Below are 13,513 nucleotides of genomic sequence, written 5' to 3' on the forward strand. Positions count from 1 at the left end.
CTTTCTTTTTTTCTTTCTTTCTTTCTTTCTTTCTTTCTTTCTTTCTTTCTTTCCCTGTACCCTCTGGCTGAGAATCAATGCTATATTGGTTCCAAGGCAGAAGAGTGGTAAGGGTTAGGCAATGGGGGTTGAGTGATTTGCTCAGGGTCATACAACTAGGAAATGTCTGAGGGCAAATTTGAACCCAGGACCTCCTAGCCATTGGGTCTCTATCTAGATGCAACCCCCACCCCATCCCTTTCCTAATCCCCCTGGCAGCTAGATTTGAGCTAGTATTGGATTCTTGTATATTGATCAGCCACAGCTTAGCACCTTACCCAGCAGGTCTTACCCTGACCCCAACACTCTTTTTCTTCAAAAATGGACAAATAACAGCTGCAAGTTTCTCCTTCCTAAAATTACCTTGTATTTATTTGGAATAAACTGACTTCTTTGTATCCACAATCATTCTCATTATAAAATGTAAATTCAGTATCGTGTTTGTATTCTGGATCCCTGGTATATGATACATACTTGGCACTTAATAAATGCTTATTAATTTATTCGATCACTCATTCATTCAATGAGTATTTATGAAATTATTTCACTTTGCAGAGGTCCTAGTTCTATACAATGAATGATGGTGGAGTGATTCCAAAGTAAGTGCTTTTAAAAACAAATGAACAATTAATTGATGTGTCCAGTTTCCTAATCTTTGCACTCTTCTAGGTCAGGGAATTTCCCTTTCACCCTGGACTTCCTTTGGACACTGGAAGGGTATTTGTAGATTGGGCAGGGACAGAAACAAGAGATTAAAAGGGAGTAAAACCAGACTGCTTTGGGAAGTGGTGGTAGAGACCACCTCCTACAGGAAGCCTTCCCTCACCCTTAAGGCCAGTGCCTTCTCTGGTGGTTCCTATTTATCTTGTACAAAGCTTCTTTGCAGGTTGTTTCTCGCTTTAGATTGTGAGCTCCTTGAGGGCAGGCACTGGCTTTGGCCTCTTTTGGTAGCCCCAGCACTTGCCTAGCTCAGGTGCCTGCAGAGTTGTTGTTTAGTTGTGTCTGACTCGATGGCCCTATTTGGAGTTTCCTTGACAAAGATACTGGAGTGGTTTGCTGTTTCCTTCTCCAGGTCATTTTACAGATAAGGAAACTGAGGCAAGCAGGGCTAAGTGGCTTGCTCAGGATCCCACAATGAGTGTCAAAGGACGGATTTGAACTCGTTTTGCAGACTCCAGACCCGGCGCTCTATGGACTGTGGCGCCACCTAGCGGCCTCTTGGCACACAGCGGCCACTTTATAGAAGTTGTCTGATATTGAATAAAGGAAGGATGGTTCCAGCCCAAGCCGAGACCCGGGAAAGGCGGAACCTCTCCCCTCATTGGAGAGGAGTCCCGCCCTGTCGGGGGAACCCAATTCTCCTCGGTCTAAGAATCCCAGTGGCGGGAGGTAGAAAGAGAAGCTCCTGGATCCTCTGAACCAGCAGCCCCTCGAGCAGAGACTCTGAGGGGGCCGGTTCTTCTGTAGGTCACGCCCCCAATCTCAGCCAATGAGGAGAGAGCCCCCCCCCAGTGCTGAGGCGCCCAATGAGAGGCCGCGAAGGGCGGAGTTATGAATGTGGCCTCTCCTCCCCGTCTATCGCACCGGGCTGGCAGCCTTCTAGGGCTCCCTCCGAAGTCGGGGTCACCTGGGGCGGCTGAAATCTCACTTAAAAAATGGCCCTAACCTCCTGCTGGGCGGAGCTGCCGGACCCAGCCCCCTAACTAGACGTGGTAGCTGTGGGGTGCGATGCCCTAGAAATCACTTTTTCTGGCCGTTGACGGTGGGGCGCGGCGGGGCCGGGCCCCACCTAGCCCTCCGCTCGCTCCCCGAATCCCCAGAAGGCCGGACAGGCAGCTCAGCACTCCCATCAGCCACTCCTCCCCCACGCCTCCCCGAGGCCGTCCTACTCACGCTGACGGCGCACTCCGAGGCAGCCCCATGGCATTGGTGGGGGGCACGGCTGGCAGGGAAGGCAGGACCGCACTGAGGAAGGCCACGGGGTTTTGGATCCTGCCCGTGGGAGACACAGTGGTAGTTGGGGACACACAACGGGGCTGAAACTGGTTCCCACTGGAGACCGAGAACGGGGGTGGGGACTGTGGGGATTCTGCCGGAAAGGGGAGTTCATTCTGGTTGGAAAAGCTCCCCAGAGGCCTCGTTTGCCCAGAGGAATGCGAACCCAACAGGTTTTCTTTACTCGCCGTCCTCTGGATGGCTTGAGGGCCGCTGCTGAAGGGAGAGCCCGAAGGGCTGGAAGTGGGCTGAGACGGGAAGAACTGTTTAGGCCGCGTGTAAGTAAATGTCTGGGACCGAGGGGCCTTCATCTGCGCGGCAGGGGAGTTTGTCGTGCTTGGGTTAAAAGAAAACTCCTTTGGAGATGTGGAAGGTAGGAATTGCAGCTGCTGCTGCTCCATTAAAACCTGGTTGTGAAGCTGCTGTAATTGACTGGAATCACTGCAAACAAAACAGAAGGGCGAGAGAGAAAGAAAAGGTCACCATCGCTCCAGGACACTTGGGCACGTGCTCTGGGTGGCGAGACCCACAGCGGCTCGGCTCACACTGTTAAGCCTCTGCCCAGCCTCCCTTAGCTGGGCTTTTTTTTTCCCCCTACAAAATTGAAAAGGGAATACTAGTAGTCTCATAGTTGTCTGCCAAGTATCCTTCCGAGGATGGCCTCAGAGGAAACTGATCCGGCCTGGATAGAGACTCCTCCGACACCGCCCCCTACCACCCAAGCGGTGCTCGGAGCAGCCTTAGAGACTCCGTGACAGATGCGTGAGACGCCCTCAGGAGAGCACACCCAGCACGCTGCCTTCTGGGCACTTCCCAGAACAGGTGGTGTACTTAGAGGCTGAGTCCACACCCGCGGGGAGGATCCCAATCCATCCCACTTGTGCAGCTTTGTTACAAGAACCAACGTGAATCCTCCGTCTCCCCTTTCCCTCCCTCTGTCTCTGCATTTGTTCCTTCTGCATCTTCAGGGTTGTGAAGGGCGGGCTTGACTCCCCCACTCCTGGCTGCACGGCTTCCTTTACTGAAATATGCACCTAGTAATTGCATGGAATAAAGCCCAGGATGTTCTCCCAACACAAATGACTCTATTTCCTTTCTACCCTGTAATTCTACCGCATTGCCTTCATCACTTATAGGAAAAAGTCAGTTATCACTGGAGCTGCTGTATTGAAAATCAACTCAACAAAATCCAGAGTTTCTCCACTAGATTTACAATGGAACCATGTTTTTAATTAAAAATCTTAGGATCTTTCCTGCTTTAAGACATTTTAATTTGGAAACTGCCTATAAATCACTCTTTGGTACATTTTTTTCTGAGAATATCAGGATAAAATAAAAACGAATGGCTTCATTATGTCCTAATTTCGAAGACAGGGGCAGCTAAGCATATGGATAGATAGAGTGTCAAGTCTAGAAGGAGGAGCTCTTCAAATCTGATCTCAGACACTTCATAGCTGTGTGACCCTGGGTAAGTCACTGAACTCCAATTGCCAGGATGTCTGCCTTAGAGTCGTGACTTACTCTGGATTACGAGACAGTAAGATTTTTTAAAGTTTCAAAGATGTGGTAGATAAGCCCAAGTCTCGATTTTTTTGTGCAAGATCAGCTGTAGGCTAAATTGGGAATTTGGTGGTTTCTCTGAAGTACCCCATGTCTTCTAGTTCTGAGTCCATTAGTGGGTTCTCTCCTCCCCACTGACTTCAGGCACCCAGTCCTATCATAATTTCTTCCTTTTCTTCATCACTTATTCTTAAGAAAGTGGCAGAAAGTTGATCACGCTCAGCTACAAATGAGTGCTTATACCATAAAAAATTACTCCCTCCCAAGGGCATTTTTACTCTAACAGGGATCAAAGCCTTTAAACTAACCGAATGACATTTTAAGGATAGACTTCAATATCCATTATGTGTAGGAGGTATTTGACAGGTGACAGAGAACCTTCTGATAACCCTGAATTATTTCACATAGGCACCTGCTTATCCTACTACTGTGTAAGACTGATCCTGTTTCTATTTGTTTCTTCTTACCTCAGTTCAAACTTTCTAAATGGGACTGCCTGACTTTTAATCTTGGATAATCCCTTGCTGGAAAAAAAGGGGGGAGGGGACATAGAATGGGCAATAACATCGTATGACAATTTGTTTAGATGACTTTACTTTTATTGCTGATGTTTAATTTATCCCTAATCTGTTTTTGGTTAATGTAAACTAATGTACAAGTGCTTGAATTTGGTTCATTTCACCTAAGCCCCAAATGGCATAGCCTTTTTTTTTTTTAACCTTTAGTGACTTAGATACCAAATTCATTACTTGAAATCATGTCAAATCAGAATTTTGAATCCAATTTGTTCTCTTTTAAGCACCTTTGAAATTCTAGGGAAAAGAGGTTATTATTATCTGATAACTTATACATTTGAAAAGGCAAAAGTGTCCCTATGAATATAAGCATAGACAGCTAGCTAGGTAGCACAGTGGATAATGCGTGGAGTTGAGTGGACATGTGTTCAAATCTGGATACTTCCTAGCTGTGTGACCTGGGCAGACTACTTAACCCCCATTGCTTAGACCTACTACTCTTATATCTTTTTTTTTTTAACCCTTAACTTCTGTGTATTGGCTCCTTGGTGGAAGAATGGTAAGGGTGGGCAATGGGGGTAAGGTGACTTGCCCAGGGTCACACAGCTGGGAAGTGTCTGAGGCTGGATTTGAACCTAGGACCTCCTGTCTCTAGGCCTGACTCTCACTCCACTGAGCTACCCAGCTGCCCCTGCTCTTATATCTTAAAATTGATACTAAGACAGAAGGTAAGGGATTTTTAAAATGAATATAAGTAGCCCAAATGAATAAAGACTAAAGTAGAATCAGAAATTTTGTGAGAAGAGTTACTAGTAACTGTTAACCTAACCTAACCTTTAGTTAAAATTTAGGAGGGGCTGGCTGCTATTTCTGGAGCAACCTATTTTAAGAATGACTATATTAATGATACAAAACCATGTCTAGTGATGACATGATTTCAGGACAACCTATTCAAAACAAGCCATCCTTAATCAGGGGTAATCTGTTTCACACGCAATGCAGGGCAGCTCCTGGAGTCACTGTGTCTAGGACAGTGTCTTGAGCATAAAAGGCACTTAATGAAGTCTTGTTGATTGATTGATAGGAGATAACTTGATAAAGATTATGAGGTTATAAGCCAATTCCCCAATTGATAAATGGTCAAAGGATATGAAAAGGCAGTTTTTGGAAGAAGAAATCAAACCTATACATAGGGGGAAAGTGCTGTAGATCGTTATTAATTAGAGAAATGCAAATTAAAACAACATCGTGACACCATCTCACACCTATTTGGATTGGCTAAAATGATAGGAGAAAATGACAAATATTGGAGGGGATGTGGAAAAAATGAGGACACTAATACACTGTTGGTAGAATGATGATGGATCCAGCCATTTTTGAAGAGCAATCTGGAATTATGCCTGAAGAGTTACAAACCTATATATATATACCCTTTGACCCAGTAATACCATCTGTTTCCCAAGGTGATGACAGAAAAAGGGAAAGAACCTATATGTTCTAAAAATATTTCTAGCAGCTCTAGAAATTGAGATCATCATCATGCCCATCAGTTGGGGCATGGTTGCACGAGTCATGGTATATGATTGTGATGGAATGCCTATAAGCTGTAAGAAATGATGAGCAGTTTAATTTTAGAAAAACATGGAAAGACTTGCATGAAATAATGAAGAGTGAAACAAGCAGAGCCAAGCGAAGGTGTTTACAGGGAAGAGCAGTAAGAGCAATACTGTTCAAAGGGTAACTGTGAATAACTAATCTGAATATTCAAATCAACTACAAAGGACCTATGAAAGAAGATGCTCTCCACCTCCAGAGAAAGAACTGATATATGGAAGTATGTATTGTATAGTTTTACATATATGTGTATGTTTTATCTATCTACCTATCTACCTATTTATCTATCTATTTGTCTACCTATTTGCATCAAATATTGGCCTTTTTTAGTGTAGGATTGGGAGGGAGAGAGATAGCTTGGAATTCAAAATGGAACAAAAAATTAATAACTAAAGATCACGGGGTTTTATTTCTTCTATAAACTCGATTTTGGAGCATGCCACTGGGAGTCCATAAGCCTGGGTCCTGAAAAAATCTTGAATAAGGCCTGACAGAAATCAGCTTGTGGGCAAGAACTTAAATGGAAATATGATGGACAACCCTGACATTTTACTTCTTCAGTCACTGATTCTCATTCTGAACTGATACAGCATTGTTGAGACATTGGTAAGTATGGGAAAGATCCAGAAGATATTTGCTCCTATTTGCAAGGCCATTTGGAACTTTGCTCAGCTAATAGAGATGGTGCTGACATTTCCACCTTACAATAGCCACTAGTTATGATTGTAGAGATCCTCTTCTTGGCAGTGTGGAAACTAGCTCCTTTCCCCACCTTTTCATATCCCTCCCATTCCCCAGGCTCTAGGATGGAAAGAACTTAGCTACAAATGGATGAAAATTAAAAAGGAGTCCCGAAGGGAAAGGAATCTTTCTTTCATTCTAATTCTGCCTCATATTCAAGGTGCTTCCTTTTTTAGATCAGTAAAAAGGTGGTAATTTTTACGCTTATTTTTTCCATTTCCTCAAATGCATATTTTTCATCTCTTAGGAACTAAGAACATTTACCAATTGGATTTTAGACTTGCTTTCCTTATCCCTGTGAGGGAAGAGGGGATACATTCTTCATTTATAGGAAACAGAGGAAACACATAAGTCTCTGAATGAGAATAGCTTTTTCACAGTTGTTGGATAATAAACCAACAATGACTTTTCTCCCCAGAGAGTTACTTTTTTGTAGAAGAATGGATGGTGCTTCAAACTGTAGGTGCATAAATAGGTCAGGAGTATAAATTTCTGGCAGGCCAGAGGACAACAATACCTGGGCAAATACATTGAGTTCAGAACACACATTACTCCCTAACCCCTCTGGAATCTCAACACCAAGACTAGCCGAATGCTTTCTAATTCCAAAAAACCTAAGACGCCCCACAATTCACTCCTTCTTTTTCCAGTATGCTCATTAGATCTATCCTTCACCACACAGAAAAGGGCTCCGAAAAAGAGGCACCTTCTGGTTTCTATTCATTGCCAGCTAAGAGAGATTGTGTGTTACAGGAATGATTGTCCATTCATGAAGCATTCAGGCACTAAGAATTGACAAGAATTAACCTTGGGGATAATAAAACTTCAGAGCTAGAAGGGACCAGAAATATCAGCTAATTCTTCTTCCTCATTTTATAGATAAGGAAACTCGAGTCCTCTGAGTTTTAATGATTCGAAAGCCCAAGGCCACATATCAAAGATCTAGGAGTTGAGCCCAGGTCTCTTGGATCCCCAGCCAGCATTCCTGGGTCAGTGAATTCTTTTTCCTATTTTGGGAGGAGCATATTCGTTCTAGGAGTGTGACTGCTTTTAACTTCTTACTGTTAATAGATTTCATCATTTTGGCAACTGGGCAATACTCCATAGATTACATTTTTAACTGATCTTCCATATAAAGGGTTGGTTGTTGCTTTTTTGTTTGTTTGTTTGTTTGTTTTTTACTAGGGAACAGTCTTAGGTCTTATTCAGATTTCAGTCTTGGTAAAATTTCTCTCTGCTGATATTGCTGAGATTTTTTTCCCCCACGTTATTGTGGAAGAAATATTATGGAAATGTAGACGGGGGGGCTTTTAGAAAGAGATAAATAAGAGACTTTTAGTGGTAAATGTTTCAATTCTCTTTTGGCTCCTTTCAAATGAAAGTTCAATTCTGTGGTTCCTGGGTCTATTCTTTGTTTCCTTTCAAAAGGCACCTTAGTCCTTACCTCACTGTATTAGAGATTTTAGAGGGGTCAAAAGTGATGCATAGTAAACGTTTCTGGTTTAGAATTCATGCAGGTTCCATGTGAAATTCATCCGGACTAGTTAGCTAGGTTAGAACACAAGGTTAATTAGGCCAAGGAGACTAAAGGACTCGTGTTCTTAATGCCCTTTCATACTAGCTTCACATGGAAGAATTGTTTCACGGCTATCGACTACCCCTGTAATTGTAGCAATTGCAAATGTGATCTTTTGGTCCTAAGGAAGCCGTGTAAGAGAGTGAAGAAAAAAGTGTAGTGAAAACACCAAAACCATTAAAAACTGGGGATGGCTTGGCAGCATCATGTTTGGATATGCAGAGTATAATTGTTATTATTGCTATTTCTTATTCCCTTCCTCCCAAGAATAAGAGGAGTAGCAGAACTCTGATTTTAGAAATATACTGATTCCAGGCAGCTAGATAGGGCAGTGGATAGACTACTGGACCTAGAGTTAGAAAGTCCTGACTTCTAGGCCAATCTTAGATACTTATTAGCTATATGATCCTGGGCAAGTCATTTATCCTGTTTGCCTCAGTTTCCTCATCTGTAAAATGGGGATAATAGTAGCACCTAACACCACCCAAGATTGTTGTGAGGATCAAATGAGATAATATTTGTAAAGCACTTAGCACAGTGCCTGGAACGTGATAGGTACAATGTAAATGCTTATTTTCTTCTCTTTCCTTCCCTTATTTGTAAGTAGGTGGCCACCATTTGTATGGTTTATTTTGAGAGTTACTAGGAAAGGTTTTCTTGTCTTCTACTATTGCTCTCGATGCTTTAAATTTTAATATTACTAAGACCTTTTGTTATAACATCGAAAGCACTGTTGACTCCATTATTTGGGAGGGGTATACACACACACACACACACACACACACACACACACAAATATCAATTATTTGTCCTTAGTGCTGTGGTTATGAGCACTTTATCAAGTTAGACAGTTTCTTTTTGGGCAAAATTCCCAGGGAATAGGATGTTAGGCAGTTACATTTTGTGGGACAAAATGAGGAAAGTCTCAGCATTTCCTAGATGGGATGCTATCAATGGAAACATAGGAAGTTTGTGATGTTAAAGGGAAGGAGAATGTAAAAAGGGGGAAATAACAGAATCTGAAGAAAATTTGCTGCCCTTGTAAGCTTTGCCTAGTTTTGATTTTAATGTCAGTCCTCCTAAAATCTAGAACTTGGATGATAAGAGGAGGTATTAGAGCTCTCTTCCAAAATCCCCATCCAGTATTGAATATCGCAGTGATAACTAGGTGTGGAAGTAGATAAGACCAAAAGCAGAAATACTGAGCCTCCCCATGAATAATTCCTTTTCTTTTTTTTTTTTTGTTTCTGTTTTTTTTTTTTTTTTTAAAACCCTTACCTTCCATCTTGAAGGGATAGGCAATGGGGGTTAAGTGACTTGCCCAGGGTCACACAACTGGGAAGTGTCTGAGGCCAGATTTGAACCTAGGACCTCCTGTCTCTAGGCCTGGTTCTCACTCTCCTGAGCTACCCAGCTGCCCACTAATTCCTTTTCCTCAAGGGTACTCTTGGGATCCTTTCTTGTCATATATCCCTTTGAAATATCTCAGATCTAAAATCCTGGCTTGCCTCTAAAATATAACTCTCTGAAGCCTTTAATACTGTACCATATAGGGTTCAAGTGCATAACCCAGTAGAATTGCTTGTCAGCTCTGGGAGGGTAAGGAGAAAACCTGAATCATGTAACCATGGAAAAAATTAAAATTTTTTTTTAATCAAAAGAAAATACTGTTCCACATATAGGGAACTTAATGTTACCACAGTACATTCAGGGAGAGAAAGGAAATATTAAGAAAAAAGCTGGGCAACTTGTCTGTGTTTCCTTAAGAGCTTAAACTATAACAAGGAGGAGAGCACAGGGCAGGAGTTGCTCCAGACCAAAAGAAGTTGTTAAACACTTAGGATGTACTTTATAGAAAAGTGATAGAAATTTCTGTCCTGGGGCCTTCCACCGTAAAAACATTTTTTAAAAAATCATATAACTAGGACCTCAGAATTTAGGTATGACAGTTGTTTGGAGGCAAAAGAATAGACTAGATGATCTAGAAAGCTCTTTTCTGTCCCCAGGGTTTGTTTGTTTTTTTTTAAACCTTGCCTTCCATCTTAGAATCAGTACCGTATATTGGTTCCAAGGCAGAAGAGCAGAAAGGGCTAGGCAATATTAAGTGAACCTGTTCAGGGTCACACAGCTAGGAAGTGTCTGAGGTCAGATTTGAATTCAGGGCCTCCCATCTCTTGGCCCGATGCACTATCCACTGAGCCACCTAGCTGTCCTCATCCCAGGATTTTAAGAAAGCCGGAGAGAGGAAGCGTTTTCCCATTTGGCGTTTTACTTACAGTTTTGGTTTAGCTAGTACAGGAGGGGGCTCTTTGATGGGTGACGAAGGTTCCGGTGTCCTTGCTATCTGTCCATTGAAGCGATCCTGTAGAAGGTCAGTTTGCATCTGGTCAGCAATCCCTGCTTCATCTTCAGCAGATGTTCTGCTTGTATTGTCATCTTCAGGTAAATTGAAGTGTACTCGAAGGCCTATCCTAGAGCTGGATCTGGGCTCATTGTGATTCACCAGAACCCCTTCAAGTTTGGGTTTGGGGGGTTGTTCCATGGAACGCGGTTCTGGGTTAGGTGGGGATGATTGGTTTTCAACCACAGTTGAGCTGCCCATGGAATTGGCCGTGTAGTTACCTACATTATTGCTATGGTCCTCAGCCCCTGAAAGAACAAATATGAGAAGGAATAAATACAATTCTTTTTTAAAAAGAACAAATACGGAACGTGAGCCCAAGGATTTGTGGATCTGGTTGGGGGGGCCAGAAGGGGATGATAACACACGGAGACTTTGGTAGAAGAGTGAGGACAGAGTGAAGAATTAGAAAAGCTTACATTTGGATAGCACTTTCCAAAAAATTGCCTGAAGCAGAGTACGTTATATATTGATTTCTTTTTGAGCCCCCCATAACCCTTGGAGGTGGGCAGTATCCTAGCATCCCTGTTTTATTCATGAGAACCTGAGAAGTTGAGAAAGGGACAAAGTGGAGTTAAAACTAGGTTCTTTCACTCTAAAGGCCATTATGTCTCAAATATTCCCAGGTAGGCATGCAAATGGGAGAACACTTGTCAGAAGAGAGGAATGTAGGAAACCCTGGGGCTTTAAAGGATTAGAAATTTAATCTAAGCACACAGTGTGATGATGCTGTGGCAAAAAAAAGGGGGGGTGCTATTTTGGGAAGTATTTTAGGAATAGCTTACGTAAGACCAGATAGTCTCCTTTTGTGCGTAATAGAAGAGAGCACAACTGGTGAATTTGGAATGGGAGTTTATCCTCGGTAAGGAGGGAGAGGATATCAATAACTGGAATGTGTCCCAAGAATGTCTTTCCCAATGATTCAGTGACTTACGAAAGATACCAAACACAGCCACATACGAACGGCTAACATGAATGTCCACATTGATACTTCATGTCGCTGCCTAATCTGCTCTGGCATTTTAAGGCGAAAAGGCCATTAGGATCAGCCCATACCTCTCACAGTCAACTGTGCAATGCTCGACACTGTGCCATACTTGTTGCTTGCTGTACAAGTGAAATTCCCAGAATCTTCTGAGAATACTTCGGCAATGACCAGAGTACAAATCTCCTCTAGAAAACCAAAAAAGGAGAGTGGTTCTTGATAAGAGGCAGTGTGGGAAGGGTTCATGCTCTTGGGGACACCAGAAATGACTGGTCTGATGCTGCGCCTATACGATGCGAAGCCAACTTACCAATTTAGTCCACCAAACAACTGATCAATGCAATGAGAACAAAATTTTTCAAATCAGTTGCTGGGCTAAATTGGCTGGTTGGCTGCATAATCTAGCTAATTCCGTTTTAAAAAAATACTGCCTGTGCATTGGGGAGAGGGGCTGGCCTAGATGATTTCCCATATTCACTTCCTAGGATTCTGTGAGGCAAGTCTGTATTGTGAATAATATAACTAAACAATAAAAAAAAAAAGTAAGACCTCACAAACACACAAGAGCTGAAAATGTGGGTACACTTGTGTGAAAAATGTGATGACTAGATGACTAGAAGACCTTAATAGGAGCAAACAGAAGAGTCTCTACTGTGAGGCATCTCATCTGGACCCTGGAGATCTAGATCATTCTTCAGGCAATTTTTTCTCCCAAAGGACACAATTTTAAAGTGAGAAAAGAAATACATATTTTTAAGCCTCTTCAAATTTTATTTTCTGTCTAGTAGAGCACTTTGAATATTTTGGATGGAAAGAAGAGTGAATCAGTTATTCCTCTGGAATGCTACAGTAATTCTTTACATGTTACTGAATCGAGAGAATTCTTTTTGACAGAGGATGAAAACGACTAGACAGCACGAAGTAGAATCCTAGATTGAGAGCTAGAAGACCCCTTTGAAACCATCTAGTCCATACGCTTTATTTTTAAAAACAAAGCTAAGACAGAAGGGTAAGGGCTATAGGCAAATGGGGTTAAGTTACGTGTTCGGGGTCACATAGCTAGTAAGGGTCTGAGACCTGATTTGAACTAAAGTCTTCCTGACTTCAGCCTATCTGCTGCATCACTTAGCCGTCCTTTGGCCCTCCACATTTTATTCATGTTATCTCTCCTTCCCCTCTCCACCAATCAAAATGGGTCTTCAGGAAGGGATATAACAAATGATCACATTATGGTATAAATAACTATTGAGACAATGGATACTTCCTTTGGGGTATTCGCAATGTAAGGGAGAAAAAAAATCTAATTTTGAAATGTCTGTAATCAGGAAGTGGAGTGTGGGAGATTCTAAGAGAGCCCCAGAAATCTCTTAGTGTATACAACATTCTGCTTGTAAGACCAGCCCTTAATATATGAAAGTGCCACAAAGTAGGGAGCTCCCTCAAGAAACAGTATTACTAACACAGCCTTGAGCTCAGTTAGCAATAACTGATTCTAAAGGATTCTCAAGGAAATATAGTTATGGTATCAAGAAAGCCACAGTAGAGATAACTGCCGTAATAGTCAATAGCTGACATTGACATAGTATTTTGACATTTTAAAAAAAATCTAAGTTTTAAAAATTAAGTTTAAAAAAATGTACATTTGATCCTCACAACAACCCTAACAGGTAGGTGCTGTTACTATCTTTATTGAAACTCAGGCTGAGAGAGGTGAAACTTCAAATGACCTCTTACCTGGTTCAGCCATGGACCTTGGTTCTAAAAAAGAAAAGAATAAAAAAAAATGACTAAGAAAATTAACTTTTCTGTATTATAGTTTCTCCTAAGACTCCCTGGGGAACTCTATATGCACCCTGTGCAATTTTTGGAAGTGATTTTAGTAAGCTGTAAACCAGTGCTAAGAAAGAAGAAATGAACATTGATAATGACAGCAGGAACAGAATGACAGTCAGAATGACTACAGTAAGAATAGGTAGATCGTGATAGACCTTGGAATTGATTTTATTCCACCGGGAATAAATTGTACCTTGTAAGTTGAACAAGAACCTTAATTGGAGACATCTACTATGCTTGCCGTTGTCTCATGG

The 13,513-nt window shown here is 42.1% G+C and overlaps 1 protein-coding gene across 1 annotated transcript in view; it reads right to left on the minus strand.

Annotated features, from left to right (window-relative positions):
* MYPN (myopalladin) overlaps positions 1-13,513 on the minus strand; it is a 91,607-nt gene that overhangs the window by 28,240 nt on the left and 49,854 nt on the right. Inside the window, exons 8-11 of the mRNA XM_044660316.1 lie at positions 13,161-13,184; positions 11,498-11,614; positions 10,317-10,689; positions 1,935-2,475 (exon numbers count right to left, since the gene is read on the minus strand). Coding sequence (XP_044516251.1) covers positions 1,935-2,475; positions 10,317-10,689; positions 11,498-11,614; positions 13,161-13,184 — 1,055 coding nt within the window. The remainder of the gene's footprint in view (positions 1-1,934; positions 2,476-10,316; positions 10,690-11,497; positions 11,615-13,160; positions 13,185-13,513) is intronic.

The sequence above is a fragment of the Gracilinanus agilis genome, chromosome 2 (genome assembly GCF_016433145.1).
Source record: "Gracilinanus agilis isolate LMUSP501 chromosome 2, AgileGrace, whole genome shotgun sequence".
Lineage (NCBI taxonomy): Eukaryota > Metazoa > Chordata > Mammalia > Didelphimorphia > Didelphidae > Gracilinanus > Gracilinanus agilis.